General features: G+C 46.7%; 1 protein-coding gene across 11 annotated transcripts in view; it reads left to right on the top strand.

Annotated features, from left to right (window-relative positions):
• Nucleotides 1-16,819, top strand: part of ncoa2 (nuclear receptor coactivator 2) — a 375,715-nt gene that overhangs the window by 301,095 nt on the left and 57,801 nt on the right. For 7 of the 11 annotated variants that reach the window (XM_085993133.1, XM_085993136.1, XM_085993135.1 and 4 more), the window contains one exon: nt 7,947-8,160. In XM_085993133.1, coding sequence (XP_085849259.1) covers nt 7,947-8,160 — 214 coding nt within the window. The remainder of the gene's footprint in view (nt 1-7,946; nt 8,161-16,819) is intronic. The other 4 variants (XM_085993140.1, XM_085993132.1, XM_085993139.1 and 1 more) reach the window with 2 other exon arrangements.

The following is a 16,819-nucleotide window of genomic DNA, read 5'->3' as shown; positions in this document are numbered from 1 at the left end:
CTGCCTTCCAGCCTATCACAGGCCTTCCCTTTTGTTCTTTCATCCCCTCCCCCATTTCCCAGCCCCTACACTTAAAAATCTGTTCCATTTCCTGCTTTTTTCCAGTTCTGACGAAAGGCCATCGACCTGAAACATTAACTCTCTTTCTCTCTTCACAGATGCTGCCTGACCTGCTGAGTATTTCCAGCATTTTCTGTTTTTATTTCAGATTTCCAGCATCTGCAGTATTTTCTTTTTGTAAACTGTAGTGTCCGTGTGTAGATAAAGACACTGAAGACAGGAGTTGGTTCATAGGTATTTACTAAGCAAGTCTGGGGGGGTTCTAAAGGATATACACAATACACTGGCTTATATAGCCCAAGTGGCAATTACCGGCATTACGCACACCTGGGGCTCTTAAAGGCACATACACCACAATTCCTCCCCTTCTAGCTAACTAGTACATCATATTTTAAGTAATTATTAATTACATGTTATATGCAAAATAATATACATTGCTGTATTAATTAATTATAAGTTAGTCTCTCAGGAGGCTTCCTGACTCGGTCTGGATAACGCCTCAGGGGTGTAGTAGTTTCTGGTGGTGTAGTAGGTTCTTCTGGCAAGGCTGATTCGGCTTGAAGGCCAGTGTCGGGTTCATCGGGTTCCAGTATCACCGGATCGGAGGTAGATATGGGTATCTCTACTTCATCGTTAGATGTATAGCGTGGTGGTGTAGGTTGTCCTTTTTCGGATGACTTGATGATTTGGTCAGCATGGCGCCTTATTATGCTTTCTCCGATGTCCACGGTATACATCAGTGGTCCTAGTCGTGTGCAGATAGTTCCAGGCTGCCATTTCTCGGTACGGTAGTCCCGGGCCAAAACCGGTTGGCCTATCTGGAAGGCCCTAGTTGGCCTTTCATTCATGCCCTGAAACTGCCGGTTCTCCACGTCCCTTCGGATGTTGGGCTTGACCAAATCCAGCCGGCATCTTAGGTTTCTATTGTAGAACATCATGGCAGGAGTTTGGTTTGTAACCATATGTGTTGCCGTGGAATGTGTCCCATCTTCCCGCATCGCCTGCATGCTTTTTCTTTGAACCAGCAATCCCTCTGTTCATGGTTGGATCTGCCGCAGCGATAACATCTCTTGAAACCCCGTGTCACTTCATGGGTGCCGAAGTCCTTTGGCCTTTGCTGTATCTTTGCCGCTCCTATTGCACTGAAAGCTTTGTCCAGTGTTAAATCTTTTCCAGAAGATACCTTTTTTTGTGTTTCTACACTTAGGGGATCGCAGATGAATTTGTCTTGCAGAGAATCTGCCAGTCCTGCCTCGAATTGGCAGTGTAGGGTATCAACAATCTCCTCAAAATTCTTGTCCATCGGTTCGGCTGGAGTGATTAAGTTGCGTAACAGCTTGTATGTTTCTGCGCCCATTAGATCCAGAAGCACTGAAGCTTTTTTTTCATCTTCTATTCCATTTGCGGTGCAAAACACCTCCACTCTTTCTACATATGTGGTCCAATCCTCTATCTTGTTATCAAAAACATCAATATTGCCAAAGTTAGGCTCTGTTTCGTTATCAAAAGCATCAATATTGCCAGACTTAGGCATTTCAAAAAAGATATGGCGCTTCCCGCGCTTTTTTTTTTCTCTGTAGCAACGATATGGCGCTTCCTGCGCTTTCCCGCCGCTGCTACCGATAACAACGCTGTTTTACTGTGGTTTCCGTTTATTCACTGTTGGAGACTAGTTCCCGACGGAGGTCTAAACGCTGACCTGCTTGCCGCGCCGGCCGTCTCCCGAGTGCACCCTCCCAGTCCGTTATTGCTTGCCTCCGATTTCGCTGCCTGTCTCAGCTGTAGAGCCCGCCGCTGGAGCCCCAGCCTGACGCCCAGGAAGGATTAGCGCAGTACCTGCCACCAGCTTGGCCAGCTGGTGAAACCACAGTTTCTCTTACTTCCTTGAGTCTTCTGGACGCTGGAGGAATCGATGTCCTTGAGGTGCTGCCGAATTGCAGGTAAGTCCGTTTCCACTTCGTCGCCACTGTAGTGTCCGTGTGTAGATAAAGACACTGAAGACAGGAGTTGGTTCATAGGTATTTACTAAGCAAGTCTGGGGGGGGTTCTAAAGGATATACACAATACACAGGCTTATATAGCCCAAGTGGCAATTACCGGCATTACGCACACCTGGGGCTCTTAAAGGCACATACACCACATAAACCAATATTGTTGGATACTCTTTTGCTCATTCCTGTCAATTTACTTACGGCTGCAAGTTCCTCCCAAAGATTTATTTTCTTTCAGTACCCCATCAAGAGAAGAAAGACCTTTGTTGTAGGGCTTGTAGAACAACCTGTTGTGAGACACCTTAATCAAAAGTCCAAATATAATGTCTACCGTGATGCTTTCATCCATCAACCTGGTAACCTTCTCAAAGAATTTCACCAGGTTATTAAGACATGGCGTTCTTGTCCAAAAGCCATGTTCTTTGTCCCTGATATCCCCTTCTCTGTCAAGTTGGTCTGAATACATGAGCAAGGGGCTCACTTAGCACAGCTCCATTTCTTTAAGTAATCTCGGGTAGATGCCATCTGGACCAACAGCTCGATCTGATTTAAGACCCCTTGTTCTCTTCATCAGATCTTCATCTAAGTCTTCACTTTAACAATAATTTTTGTGTCAACTACACATTGTATTAATGGGAACGGAACACAGTGTGCAGGAGTAAAGATTGATGCACTTAAAACCTCCACCATGTCCTGGAAGTCCACCAGAATCTGCCCTGAAGAATCCTTTAGCAGTTCTTTATCGCCCACTGACTCCTACCGTATCTAAACAATTTCACTTTTCCTACTATAGTTGTCCGCAGCCAACTCCTGACTTTTTGACCGCTCTGATAGCAACTTTTGTTACTTTTAGCTGAGCACGATACCTATCCCTGTTCACTTGAAAGTTATTTTCTTTGAATCTGTAGTTGTATTTCTGCTCAAGAAGTTTGTTGATGACACAAAGTTGGGTGGGAATGTAAGTTGTGAGGAGGATGCAAGGAGGCTTCAAGGGGATATAGACAGGCTAAGTGAGTGGGCAAGAACATGGCAAATGGAATATAATGTGGAGAAATGTGAAGTTATCCACTTTGGTAGGAAAAATAGAAAAGCAGAGTATTTTTTAAATGGTGAGAGATTGGGAAATGTTGGTGTTCAGAGGGACCTTGGGTGTCCTTGTACACGAATCACTGAAAGTTAACATGTAGGTACAGCAGGCAATTAGGAAAGCAAATGGTATGTTGGCCTTTATTACAAGAGGATTTGAGTATAAGAGTAAAGACGTCTTACTGCAATTATATAGGGCCCTGGTGAGACCACACCTGGAGTATTGTGTACAGTTTTGGTCTCCTTACCTAAGGAAGGATATACTTGCCATAGAGGGAGTGCAACAAAGGTTCACCAGACTGGTTCCTGGGATTGGGGGGGATTGTCCTATGAGGAGAGATTCAGTAGGCTAGGCCTATATTCTCTGGAGTTTAGAAGAATGAGAGATGATCTCATTGAAACATACAACATTTTTATAGGGCTTGACAGGGTAGGTGCAGGTGCAGGGAGGATGTTTCCCTTGGCTGGGGAGTCTAGAACCAGGGGTCAGAGTCTCAGTCCTAAATGGCCGACCCCTTATTCTGAGATGAGGAGAAATTTCTTCACTCAGAGGGTGGTGAATCTTTGGAATTCTCTACCCCAGAGGGCTGTGGAGGCTCAGTTGTTGAGTATATTCAAGACAGAGATCAATAGATTTTTGAATATTAAGGGTATTCAAAGGATATGGGGATAATACAGGAAAGTGGAGTTGAGGTAGAAGATCAGCCATGATCTTATTGAATGGCGGAGCAGGTTCGAAGAGGCGAATGGCCTACTCCTGATCCTATTTCTTTTGTAAGTCTGATTAGTTCTTTTACATAGGATATACAGTACAGAAACAGGCCATTTGGCTCAACCAGTCCATGCCGGCGTTTATGCTCCACTCGAGCCTCCTCCTGTCTTTCCTCACCTAACTCTATCAGTATAACCCTCTATTCCTTTCTCCCTCATATGCTTATCTAAGCGCCCCTTAAATGTATCTGTTCTATTCGCTTCAACCACTCCCTGTAGCAGCAAGTTCCACATTCTCACCACTCTCTGGGTGAAGAAGTTTCTTCTGAATTCCCTATTGGATTTCTTGGTGACTATCTTATATTGGTGGTCTCTAGTTTTTCTCTTCCCAACAAGTGGAAACACTCTCTCTCTATCTTCTCTGTTAACACCGTTCCTGATTTTAATGGCCTCCATTAGGTCACCCCTCAGCCTTCTCTTTTCAAGAGAAAAGAGACCCAGCTTGTTCATCCTTTCCTGATAGGTATACCCTCGCATTTCTGGTATAATCCTTGTAAATCTTCTCTGCACCCTCTCCAGTGCCTCTATATCCTTTTCGTAATATGGCAACCAGAACTGTACGCAGTACTCTAATGTGGTATAACCAAGGTTCGATCCAAGTTTAGCATAACTTCACTACTTTTCAATTCTATCCCTCTAGAAATAAACCCTAGTGCTTGGTTTGCTTTTTTTTATGGCCTTGCTAACCTGTGTCGCTACTTTGTGATTTGTGTATTTGTACTCCAAGATCCCTTTGCTCCTCTACCCCACCTAGATTCGCACCCTCCAAGTAATGTGACCTCCCTATTCTTCCTACTAAAATGTAATACCTCACACCTGTGTTGAATTTCATTTGCCAATTATATGCCCATTTTGCAAGTTTATTAATAATATCATGTAATTTGTTGCAGTCCTCCTCAGTATTGACTATCCCACAATTTGGTGTCATCCACAAAATTAGAAATTGTGTTTTTGATTCCAAAGTCTAAATCGTTAATATAAATTGTGAACAACAGTGGTCCCAGCACTGATCCTTGTGGAACACCACTTCCCATCTTCTGCCATTCTGAATAGTTACCCATTACTCTACTCTCTGCTTTCTGTCTTTAAGCCAGCTAGCTATCCATTCTACTGCTTGTTCCCTGACTCCGCATTCTCTGACCTTATTCATCAGTCTATTATGTGGTACCTTATCGAAGGCCTTTTGAAAATCTAGATAAATTACATCTACTGCATTACCATTGTCTACTCTCTGTTACCTCTTCAAAAAATTCAATGAGGTTGGTAAAGCAAGATTTTCCCTTTTGAAATCCATGCTGACTATTTATTATATTTTTGGTTTCTAGATGTTCTTCCATTTTCTCCTTTAGTAAGGATTCCATTATTTTTCCTACCACCAATGTTAAGCTGACTGGTCTATAGTTTCCTGGTCTATAGTTCCCTGGGCATGTTCTATCTCCCTTCTTAAATATAGGTATTCTGTTAGCTATCCACCAGTCTTTTGGCACTCCACTTTTTTTTGCTCATGACCAGTTCGCCACCTTAGCTTGGTTTTACCACGTGCCCTTTGCCAGGGGCATATGTGGCTTCCTTTTGCATGGATTGGTTTAAAGATACTCCATTTTTCATCTGAATAGTTGCTATCACCATGTAATAGGGTTGCGTAGTTGACGAATGTTATTCCTCTGCCATTTTTGAAAGTTTAGCCCTAGCGTCCTGGCTGACATTCCTCAACCAACACCACTAAAACAGGTGGTCATTTAACTCATTTGTTGTTTGTGGGAGTTTATTGTGCACAAATTGGCTGCTGTGTAAATAATAACGACTGCATTTCAAAAGTAATTAATTGGCTGTGAAGCGCTTTGGGATGTCCTGAGACGTGAAAGCAAAACCTAAATGCAAACCCGTCCCTTCCTTAAAATAATTGCGTATATTCCCTTTATGCAAAGCTATGATTCTGATGGTATGTGCAGTGTTACACTGTCTATAATGCACTCCATGTTTTCCTATATTCTACTTGATGGATGTGAGGAGAAGATGTTTATCATGGTATCCATTGCTCCTATGCCACCTCCACTGTACTCAGTTTGACTATATTTTAAAAATTGTAAATATTCTAAAGAATATCAAATGTCTTGCTTGACGTAATAAAATGTTGGGGCTATCCTGGTGTTTTTTAATATTGCTCTCAGTCTATGAACCCATCAAAATGGCTTGGTTTAATTAATGCCTTGTACTGTCAACTATCTAATTTCCTGTCTGAAAATGTACATTTGAAATATTGAAGTATAATACATGCAACTGATTGCAGTTTCATGTAACTCCTAGCGATATCTAGGTAATTAGCACATCTGCATTCCAGTATTAAATTCAATATACAATATTTCATCAGACGCTAAGCATTTTGAAACAGAAAAACAGTACTGTAAATCAAAAAATAATTCTAATCAAAATTCATTATGCTGTATATACTACAAACAGTGTTGGTTACCTGCCATTGAATTGAAAGGGACTAATCCGATCAAGATGTATATTGTATTAAATCATGAGAAATAAAATGTATGGGCCTAGAAATTCAGTAGTGCCCCGTTTGGGGCGCCAGCCTCGCCAGGGCGCTAAAAGTAGCGCCCCGGAAGCATTCGCGGCCGCCCGCTGGAAATTCAGTTGGAGCGTCCCAAAGGGAAGCGCGGCGCTACTGGAGGCGCCCCACATCCCTCTTGGGGCGCTGCAACTGAATATCGTTGCGCAACGTGCCGCAGCGCCACACGCTGTGGCACGTCGCGCTGCAGTACTGCAGGCCTTCCTCCCCTTAAAGGGGAGGGGCCTTGTTCTGCGCGATCTGGGGCCCAGCTGGGCCACCGAGGATCACGAGTGCCGGCAAAAGAGCCCGGCACCGAGAAGAAGTGCCGGGCTCTTGCAACACAGCCGGCACTCTGCGGTGGGGGGGGGGGGTTAGGAGGCCGGGGACGGGAGCGCAGAGAGGTGCTGGCAGGCGGCCAACAACAAGATGGCCGCCCCGCACCTCTCCTCTAATTTGCGCCTCTACCGCCGCAGGTAGGCCCCCCCCTGAACCGGTTGCACATAGCGTCCGGCGGTAAAGCAGGGGGGCGCTTCCTAGTATCGCGGCCGGGGCGTCAACGTCCCGCTGAATTTGGCGGGAGGCGTGGCCAGTGGCTTGCGACCCACTTAGCGCCCTCTTAAGGCACTAACGGGTGGCACAGCCACCTGAATTTCTAGGCCATGATGTCTGAACCTCCGGATTACTGCTATGTAATTCACTAAGGGGTATCTAGTTTTTAACTGAATTCCTAGGAAGTGCTAAGTTGCAACTAACTGAAGTATCATATTTACTAAATTCTCATCAATACTAGGCGGTACTCTCGAAATATAGACAACCTTAATGGTATGCAGCAAGGTGAGTTTTGCGTAGTCCTTATACCCCATATGTTTCTGAACTGTTTTTATAGAAAATCCTATATTACCCAATCTCCAGGTCCATATACTACAAGAGCTTTGCTCTCTTGATTTAGAATGGTAGACATCTTGTTTGGATTGAAGTTCAGTGACGGGTGCTTTATATAAGAGTGTAGATAGCTCTTCCACTGATTTGGTGGGTAAATGCACCAAATAAGCCCTATAGATCTGAAGGTCCCTCTTTCAGTCTGTGCTGAGTTAGCTGATCTCAGCCAGGATTCTACAATGCTTGAGTTTCCCTGGGCCTTGGAGGGGAAAAATAACATGGGTTCTCATTTCCTATTTGGTCACCCATGCTGGAGTGTGTGTGTGCATGGACATTGACAGATGATGGGTTCAAGCTTGACTGAAGTGCCCTTCATAGTCTTAACAATCTCTAGATTGTCACATGTACTGGAGGGTTCCTGGTGCCTGAGAGATTTTACCCAACAAAAATTCATACCTTCAGGAGAGAACTGAGGGGGAGGGGGGAATAATTTAAAAAAAAATTAAATAGGCCATGGTACTTAATTAGTTTCTTCGCAAATCCACTGATTGGGCTTGAACACAAAATTGACGGGTGGTAATTGGCCTTGTTGTTGACAGCAGATCAGCAGTGACTTGGATAACTTAGAAGAAATTCTTGATGACCTGCAGAACAGTCAGTTACAACAGCTTTTCCCAGACACGAAGACGGCACCTGCCAGCGTACCAGTTGACAAACAGACCATCTTCCAAAACCTCCTGCAAATTGGCAATGAAAGTGTCTCTGCCCCACCTCTTGGAACACAGAATCCATTACCTGGCATGTTACAAAACAGTAAGTTTTATATTTTTAACCACCTAGAATGTAAATGTCCTTTGCATTGTTTTAGTATGTTATCCCTTTTCTCTATCATTGTGGACTTTAAAATGTACAGTTTCTAAGTCTACAATTAGTATAATCTTGTAAAATGGAAAACTCACTGACAACTGAGCAGAGAGTGATATTTGTTGGCACATTTTAAACAGTGTTTACTTTTGGTGATGTACCCTATTTTGATCTACATTGTTCAACCAAAATGAAGACCAGGATTACATTGGTCTGTCTGGAGGTATGCATGCATGTATCTATGTACCGCACCCTCTGCCTATTAGTAAATGAAGTGGAGGTGAAAAGCAGATCTTGGTGAGATTAGGTGCCAGTATCTCTGCATCCCTGCATTCCTCAACTTACTGCTGCCTTCTACATCCTCTTCAGCCAGCTGTTACCTAAAAGTGACTCTTAATATTCATGTGGGATTGACTGGTTTGATAACGATGTAAAATAGTGAAGATTTGTGATTTTTCATATTTTTATGCATTGCACAGAATATATTACTACTTAATCTTGCTGTTTCAGTTCTTCAAAACACCTGACTATATTTTGGTTTGCATGCCAGACGATTTATGGTCTGGATTATTTACTAGACTGCAGCTACTGCCAGTGCTGCTCCATTCTACCAACGAGAGGGTTCAGCTTGCTTCTCTTCTCACTATGGAGTGCTGTATAATAATAGAGTTCCATCTAGCAGCCTGTCTGGGAAATAGTGAAAATTGTCCATTTACAGGGTGCTCAGTTTGAAGGCCTGTAATTGGTTGGAGAATGGGTGATACAGAATGAGAATTCCACCTCTACTGCTGGATCTTTGAAGCTGCTTTTTTTGTCCTTTTATAAATTATGTAGAAATATACAAGTCCTGTTTTGCGCAAAGTTTTGTTAGTATAGAGAGAACACCATCTGCTGTTGCGAGTAGGAACTGCAGCTATTTTGAATTTTATTTTGTAGCTCCTATTTATCTCCTTTTGCCTTACTGTTTTCACTCTGACTAATACATTGTGACTGTAATGGCTAAAGGAGCTCATCACTGGCAAGTTTGTGGGGAGCACAGTATGTCATCTTACTGATTGATTGGCTTTGCCTTCGAGATGTGGTTTTGCACCGGAGATGTAGTATTCTGTGGAGCAGCCAGACTAACTTCTTGCAACAAAAAGAATAGCAGCTATAATTTGGAATGTGTTCCAAAGATGTAGAATGCTTTCTGGGTGCTTGTTATCTTGAATGGGGGCAGGTGGTTTAATGTAGTATCATTTTTAATTCACTCTCCAGTCTAATAAGATCAGGGAATTTAAGTTGTGGTGATGTCACACTTCTTGTGAATTCATGCTCATAGGTGCATAAATGCTGATTTACTGGAACCTTTACTTAATTTCTTTTAGATTTAACTAAATAACCTGAGGGAGGTGCTGTGATTGCACACCTTTGTTCCTTTTGCCAGTTGATATTTTTAATTGTTATGTGTCTCATTTTAAAACAGACTGACAGGATAATTTTCAAAAGCCACAATTGAATTTTTAAGGTTCACAAATAATATTCTGTCTTCCTACTTAGTTCCTTTCTCACAGAGACATGTTGCAAACATGCTTCATCTACATCTCTGTGCCAGTCATCTGTAATATATTCAGTTTAATAAAATTGAAAGAGATATGAGGAAAAAAATAATGCTATATCCTTCATCAGGATTTCTGGTGCCATAGCGAGTAGCTGTAGCATTAATCGTTAGGCATTTTGCAGACAATCTGAGTCTGCTTTGGCTCAGTTGTAGCATTCTCGCCTCTGAGTTGGGTCATGGGTTCAAGCTCTACTCTAGAGAATTGAGCACATTATTTAGATTGACACTTCAGTGCAGTACTGAGGCCAGCATCTAGGTTGACTTCTCTTTGGCTGCTGTTATTGATGGGGAAAATTGGATGGTAGGTTAACTGTTTCCTAGTCACAGGATTAGTGAAGAGGAACAACTGAAGTTCCAAGTTCATAGTAAGTGACCTCGTATCTTGGAACAGGTCGATGAGCAGCTGTTTCTCAACACACAATTACATTGGTGACGATCAAAGAGATTCACAAATCCAACTCCTACCATGTCATAAGAAGGAGGCTCCTGGGGGAGATCATGGAGCAGAAATCACTGATCTAGTTCAAAACAAAAAAGCTCTCCTTCAACTGATGAATCGGTGCTTATCCATCGAACGCCACTTAGGGTAGCAACAACACAGAATGTACTCTGGGTGGAGGACATCAATGTCCATCAGCAAGAGTGGCACAGTAATACCACCACTGAACAAGCTGGCTGAATCCTGAAGTTTGTAGTTGCCAGACTGAGAACAACCTACTTGACCTCGTCCTTAACAATCTACCTGTCACAGATGCATCTGCCCATGACCACATTGATGGGTGTTACCACCACACAATCATTGTGGAGGCCAAGTAGTTCTTCACACTGAGGACACCCTCAGTCGAGTCATGTGGCATTACCACCATGTTAGTGGGATAGATCAAACAGTCGGAGGGAGATAGAGGAACAGATATGTAGATATAGAAGTGTAGAAATAATAGGGTAATAACAGTAGGGGATTTCAACTTCCCCAATATTAACTGGGATAGTCAGAGTGTGAAAGGCTTAGAGGGTGTGGAATTCTTAGTGCATCCAGGAGAGCTTTATGAGCCAGCATGTAGAAAGTCCTACAAGAGAGGGGGCGGTACTGGACCTAATTCTAGGGAATGTAGCTGGGCAAGTGGTAGAACTGTCAGTAGGAGATCATTTTGGTGACGGTGACCATAATTCAGTGAGATTTAAGGTAGTCATGGAAAAGGACAAAGATGGACTGGAAATAAAGTTTCTAAATTGGGGGGAAGGCCGATTTTAATATAAGGCAGGATTTGGCCAAAGTGGACTGGGATCAGCTACTTGTAGGAAAATCCACATCAGAGCAGTGGGAGTCATTCAGAAAGGAAATAGAGAGAATACAGCGCCAACATGTTCCCGTAAAGGTCAAGGGTGGGACCAACAAGTCCAGGGAACCCTGGATGTCAAGGGATATACAAGAATGGATTTGGAAAAAAAGGGAGGCTTTTGGCAGATACAAAGGACTAAAAACAGTGGAAGCCCTAGAGGAGTATAGAAAGTGCAGGAGGGTACTTAAAAAATAAATTAGGAGAGCGAAGAGGGGGCATGAAAAAACACTGGTGGGCAAAATAAAGGAAAATCCCATGGTGTTTTATAAGTATATTAAGGGCAAGAGGATAACCAGGGAAAGAGTAGGGCCCATTAGTGACCAACGTGGCAATCTGTGTGTAGAGCCGGAAGATGTGGGTGAGGTTTTAAATTAATATTTTGCATCTGTGTTCACTATGGAGAAGGACGATGTAGGCATAGAAATCAAGCAGGGGGGTTGTGATATACTTGAACAAATTAACATTGAGAGGGAGGAGGTAAAGGCAGTTTTAGCGGGCTTAAAAGTGGATAAACCCCCAGGCCCAGATGAGATGTATCCCAGGCTGCTGTGTGAGGCAAGGGAGGAGATTGCAGGGGCTCTGACACAAATTTTCAGAACCTCTCTGGCCACAGGGGAGGTGCTGGAGGACAGCCAACGTAGTACCATTATTCAAAATGGGTACTGGGGATAAACCAGGGAATTACAGGCCAGTGAGCCTAACATCAGTGGTAAGGAAATTATTGGAAAAAATTCTGAGGGACAGAATTAGTCTCCACTTGGAGAGGCAAGGATTAATCAAGGATAATCAGCATGGCTTTGTCAGGGGGAGATCATGTCTAATCAATTTGATTGAATTTTTTGAGGGGGTGACTAGGTGTGTGGATGAGGGTAGTGTAGTTGATGTGGTCTACATGGACTTCAGTAAGGCTTTTGACAAAGTCCTGCATGGGAGACTGGTCAAGAAGGTAAGAGCCCATGGGATCCAGGGCAATTTGGCACATTGGATCCAAAATTGGCTTAGTGGCAGGAGGCAGAGGGTGATGGTCGAAGGTTGTTTTTGTGACTGGAAGCCTGTGTCCAGTGGTGTACCGCAGGGATTGGTGCTGTGTCCCTAGCTGCTTGTAGTGTACATTAATGATTTAGATTTGAATGTAGGAGGTATGATCAGTAAGTTCGCAGATGACACGAAAATTGGTGGAGTGGTAAATAGCGAGGAGGGAAACCTCAGGCTACAGGACGATATAGATGGGTTGGCCAGATGGGCAGAACAGTGGCAAATGGAATTTAACCCTGAAATGTGTGAGGAGATGCATTTTGGGAGGACTAACAAGGCAAGGGAATACACAATGAATGGTAGGACCCTAGGAAGGACAGAGGGACCTTGGTGTGCATGTACATAAATCCCTGAAGGCAGCAGGACAGGTAGATAAGGTGGTTAAAAAGGCATATGGGATACTTGCCTTCATTAGCCGAGGCATAGAATATAAGAGCAGGGAGGTTATGATGGAGCTGTACAAAACGCTAGTTAGGCCACAGCTGGAATACGGTGTGCAGTTCTGGTCGCCACACTAGAGGAAGGATGTGATTGCATTGGAGAGGGTGCAGAGGAGATTCACCAGAATGTTACCTGGGCTGGAGGGCTTCAGCTATGAGTAGAGACTGGACAGGCTGGGGTTGTTTTCCTTGGAGCAGAGAAGGCTGAGGGGGGACCTGATTGGGGTGTACAAAATTATGAGGGGCATGGATAGAAAGGAACTTTTCCCCTTAGTAGAGGGGTCAATAACCAGGGGGCATAGTTTCAAGGTAAGGGGCAGGAGGTTTAGAGGGGATTTGAGGAAAAACTTTTTCACCCAGAGGGTGGTTGGAATCTGGAACTCATTGCCTGAAAGGGTGGTAGAGGCAGGAACCCTCACAACATTCAAGAAGCATTTAGATGAGCACTTGAAACGCCATAGCATACAAGGCTACGGACTAAGTGCTGGAAAATGGGATTAGAATAGACAGGGCTTGATGGCCAGCGCGAACACGATGGGCCGAAGGGCCTCTTTCTGTGTTGTATAACTCTATGACTCTAAGTACAGATCTAGCAGCTCAAAAACTGGATATCCATGAGGCACTGTGGGCCATCAGCAGCAGCAGAATTGTATACCACCACAATCTGTAACCTCGTGGCCTGGCATATCCCTCACTACTCCATGGCCTAGAAATTCAGTTGTTTGCGCCAGCCGCTAGCGCCTTAGGAGGAGGAGGAAATGTGGGGTGCTAAGCGGCTAGCGCCCGGGCGCAGCGCGATCTGCGCCTCTCGCCAACTTCAGTTAAGATTTAGCGGTGGCGCCAAGCCTTTGCGAGCGCTCAGCTGCGCGCGCAGATCCTGGCGTCATTTCATGGTGCAACGCCCTTTGTGCGCCCCAAACCGGAAATTCAGTGGCGCCGGCCTATTGTGCGCCTGGCACCCCTAGCGACTGGTAGAGGGGAACGGTTCCCAGTCGCTGCAGGGCGCGGGGGGCGCTAATTGAAGGGCACTCCTCCTGCAGTAGAAATGGCAGCCATTTTGCAACACTCCTTCTTTGTGAGAGACGGATCTTTGGAGAGAGACAAAGGTAGAGAGCTTTCTGGTTTGGCTCAACACTCGCACAGGTACTTGTGGCTTCAGGCCACAGCTTTGCACTTGTCTTTAACTTCAGAGCCATAGCATTGATTGGAAACATATAATGGGGGCTGCAATGGGTGGAAACGTTGGGCTTTTCCATTGCATTCAAAGGGCTCAGAGATGCCGTGAGAGAGTGCCAGTCATGGCCAGGCGTCGGCAAAGGAGGCCTTACCCACCCAGGGTATACTGCCAGCAGTTCTCATATCTGAACATGTCTGACGAGCAGTGTGTTCGGGGGCTGCGATTTCAGAAGGGCGGTGGTCACTGAGATCTGCCACCTGCTTCGCGGAGATCTGCAGCCACAGCTGAGGAGCAGGACGTCTCTGTCGGTGGCAGTGAAGGTGACGGTGTCTCTCAACTTCTATGCCACCGGCTCCTTCCAATCCGCTACTGGGGACATTTCCAACATCTCCCAGTTTGCGGTACATTGCTGCATCCGCCAGGTGACCAATGCCCTTTTCAGAAGGAGACGTCAGTTCATCTCCTTCTCCATGACCGTTGACGAGCAGCAACAGCGTGCAATGGGCTTTGCAGCATTAGCGGGCTTCCCCATGGTGCAGGGCACCATTGACTGCACGCATGTGGCTTTGCGGGCACCTCTAGAGAATGCCGAGGATTACCGCAACCGGAAGGGCTACCATTCGCTCAACGTGCAGTTGGTGTGTGACCACAGGCAGCTCATACTAGCTGTCAGTGCCCACTTTCCAGGCGGCAGCCACGATGCCTTCATCCTGCGCCAGACTTCTGTGGCAGACATGTTCCAGGCCCAGCCTCACCCACGAGGATGGCTTCTCGGGGACAAGGGCTATCCTTTGCACCTGGCTGATGACCCCGCTCTGTACGCCCCGCACCCCTGCTGAAGAGGGATACAATGACAGCCATCAAGCAACCAGGAACATCATTGAGCAAACAATCAGCGTCCTGAAGCAACGGTTCCGCTGTCTGGATCGTTCCGGAGGAGCCCTACAGTACTCTCCTGAGCGAGTCTCCCATTTCGTTGTCGTGTGCTGCATGCTGCACAACCTGGCTATCCGCAGGACTCGGGCACTGCCACCAGACATTGGAGGACCACCGGAGGAGGAGGACCAGCACAGGAGGGAGGCAGAAAGTGCAAGGGCCGCCCGTCGGCGGCTTATTGCACGTCGGTTCTAGGCCTCCTCTCAGGGAATGGCTGGCACAAGATGAATGTCGCCGCTCCACAAGCCCTCAGCCGAGCAGGGCAACCAGGACTTTCAAAAGAAAGCATGGACAGTGCGATTTCAGAAAATTTATTACTTTGATACCTCTGTGCCCTTCTCACATAACAAACTAATGGAGAGAAGCCCCCCCCCCCCAAAAAAACAAATAGACCAGTCTCGGCCTTTCCAAAAAAACAAATAGACCAGTCTCGGCCTTTCCAAAAAAACAAATAGACCAGTCTCGGCCTTTACAAGTAAAACAAAACATTTGGCCACACCTTCTACTTTTTCCCCCGCGAGGGTGATGCGTTTCGCATTCGTGACTGGCCCCTGCCCGCCCTGCAGCAGCTCCTCAATGGGACCCCAGTGGCTGCAGCAAGGCTGGGGGAAGGCTGCTGAGGGTCAGATGGCGAGACGACAGATGCTCTTGGGGGTCGGCCTGGACCAGCTCTGGGACTGGAGGGGCCGGCTGCTGACTGCTCCAACTCTGCTTGGGCGGCAACAGTCTGTCCAACAGCTGGTGGCAGCTGCAATGGAGGAGTGACAGTTTCGGCTGCAGGAATGCTGCCAACCTGACAGATCACAGGTACTCCCTGGTCGCCTGATACATTGGCACTCGCACGGGCCAGCACTGCAGCATGCGCAGCAATCTGCTGAAGCACAGACTGCTGGGCTGCTGCGGCGCGTGCCCTGGCGATGCCTGGCCGATCCAGCAAGGGTGGCAGCAGTTAGTGCCCGTGTGGCCCTGGTCTGTGTCCGCATGACACCAGCCAGTGAATGCACGGCACGACTGAGCACTTGGCTAGAAGCCGCCTGTGCTGCCGCGAAGTCCTGCAGACTCCTGGCCTGTGCTGCACTGAATTGTTGCAGACTCCTGGCCTGTGCTGCCCCGAATTCCTGCACACTCCTTGACAGTGACTCTATGGAGTCAGGCATCCTTGCCACTGCAGCCATGAGCTCAGTGTGCCTGCGCTCAGCCTGGGCGGCCATTTCCGCTAGGAGCCGCACCTCCTCTGCGCTCACCGTAGCAGGACTGGAGGCCGCACTCACCCTCCGGGGAGAAGGCCGCCGAGCTTCCCCACCCCTCCCGCGTTGCTGCAGCCCGCTGGGCCCCGGAGCTTCACTCTCCTCCGACCCTTCCCCCCCCCCCCCCTGCTACCCTCCAGGGAAGACGTGTCCCCATCATCGCCATGGGCTGCCTCGGCTGAGGGTGGCACTGATGGTCCGGCTTCCTCTTCCTCCTCCTCGCCCTCCGATTCACACTCAGTGCCAGCTTGAGGGCCCGCCTCCTCACCTGGCGATTCAGCATCTGAAAGCAGGGAGGCACAAGAGTTGCTTTAGAGTGAGGACAGGGCGGCAGCGAGGGAGGCATGAGTGCTGCTATGCACTGCATTGGTCCGACAGTGGCAAAGGATGCTGATCTGAGGCGCAAGTGGAAAGAGAGAGGTCAAAAAGGTGATGCCCTTACCATTGGGGCCCACAGCAGTGTCGGCATCTCCACTGGCGACGGGGCCAATCAGCCGGCCTGACATAATGCGCTCCACATGCTGCTCCAGGTCGGAGAGCTGTTTGAGGTCAGGATGGCCTCCCCCGGTCTCACGCTGCTGCCTTCGGCTGTGCGCCACCTTGCCCTGCAAGAGAAAGGACGGCCTCTAAGTACAGTGTGAAGCCCTGATCTTGTCTGCACTGCCTCCCATGGTGGACTAGCCCTGACAGTGTGAAGCCCTGATCTTGTCTGCACTGCCTCCCATGGTGGACTAGCCCTGACAGTGTGTAAAGTCCTGAATGTGCAAGTGATTTTCATGACAGTCCCATAGCTGCTGGATGAGGGCTGGGCATTAGGGCTTTCAGGTCCCTTT

The sequence above is a fragment of the Somniosus microcephalus genome, chromosome 7, assembly GCF_052327205.1.
Source record: "Somniosus microcephalus isolate GS21.2 chromosome 7, FLI_Smic_1.0, whole genome shotgun sequence".
Taxonomy (NCBI): Eukaryota; Metazoa; Chordata; class Chondrichthyes; order Squaliformes; family Somniosidae; genus Somniosus; species Somniosus microcephalus.
This window is presented reverse-complemented; position numbering and strand designations above follow the sequence as displayed.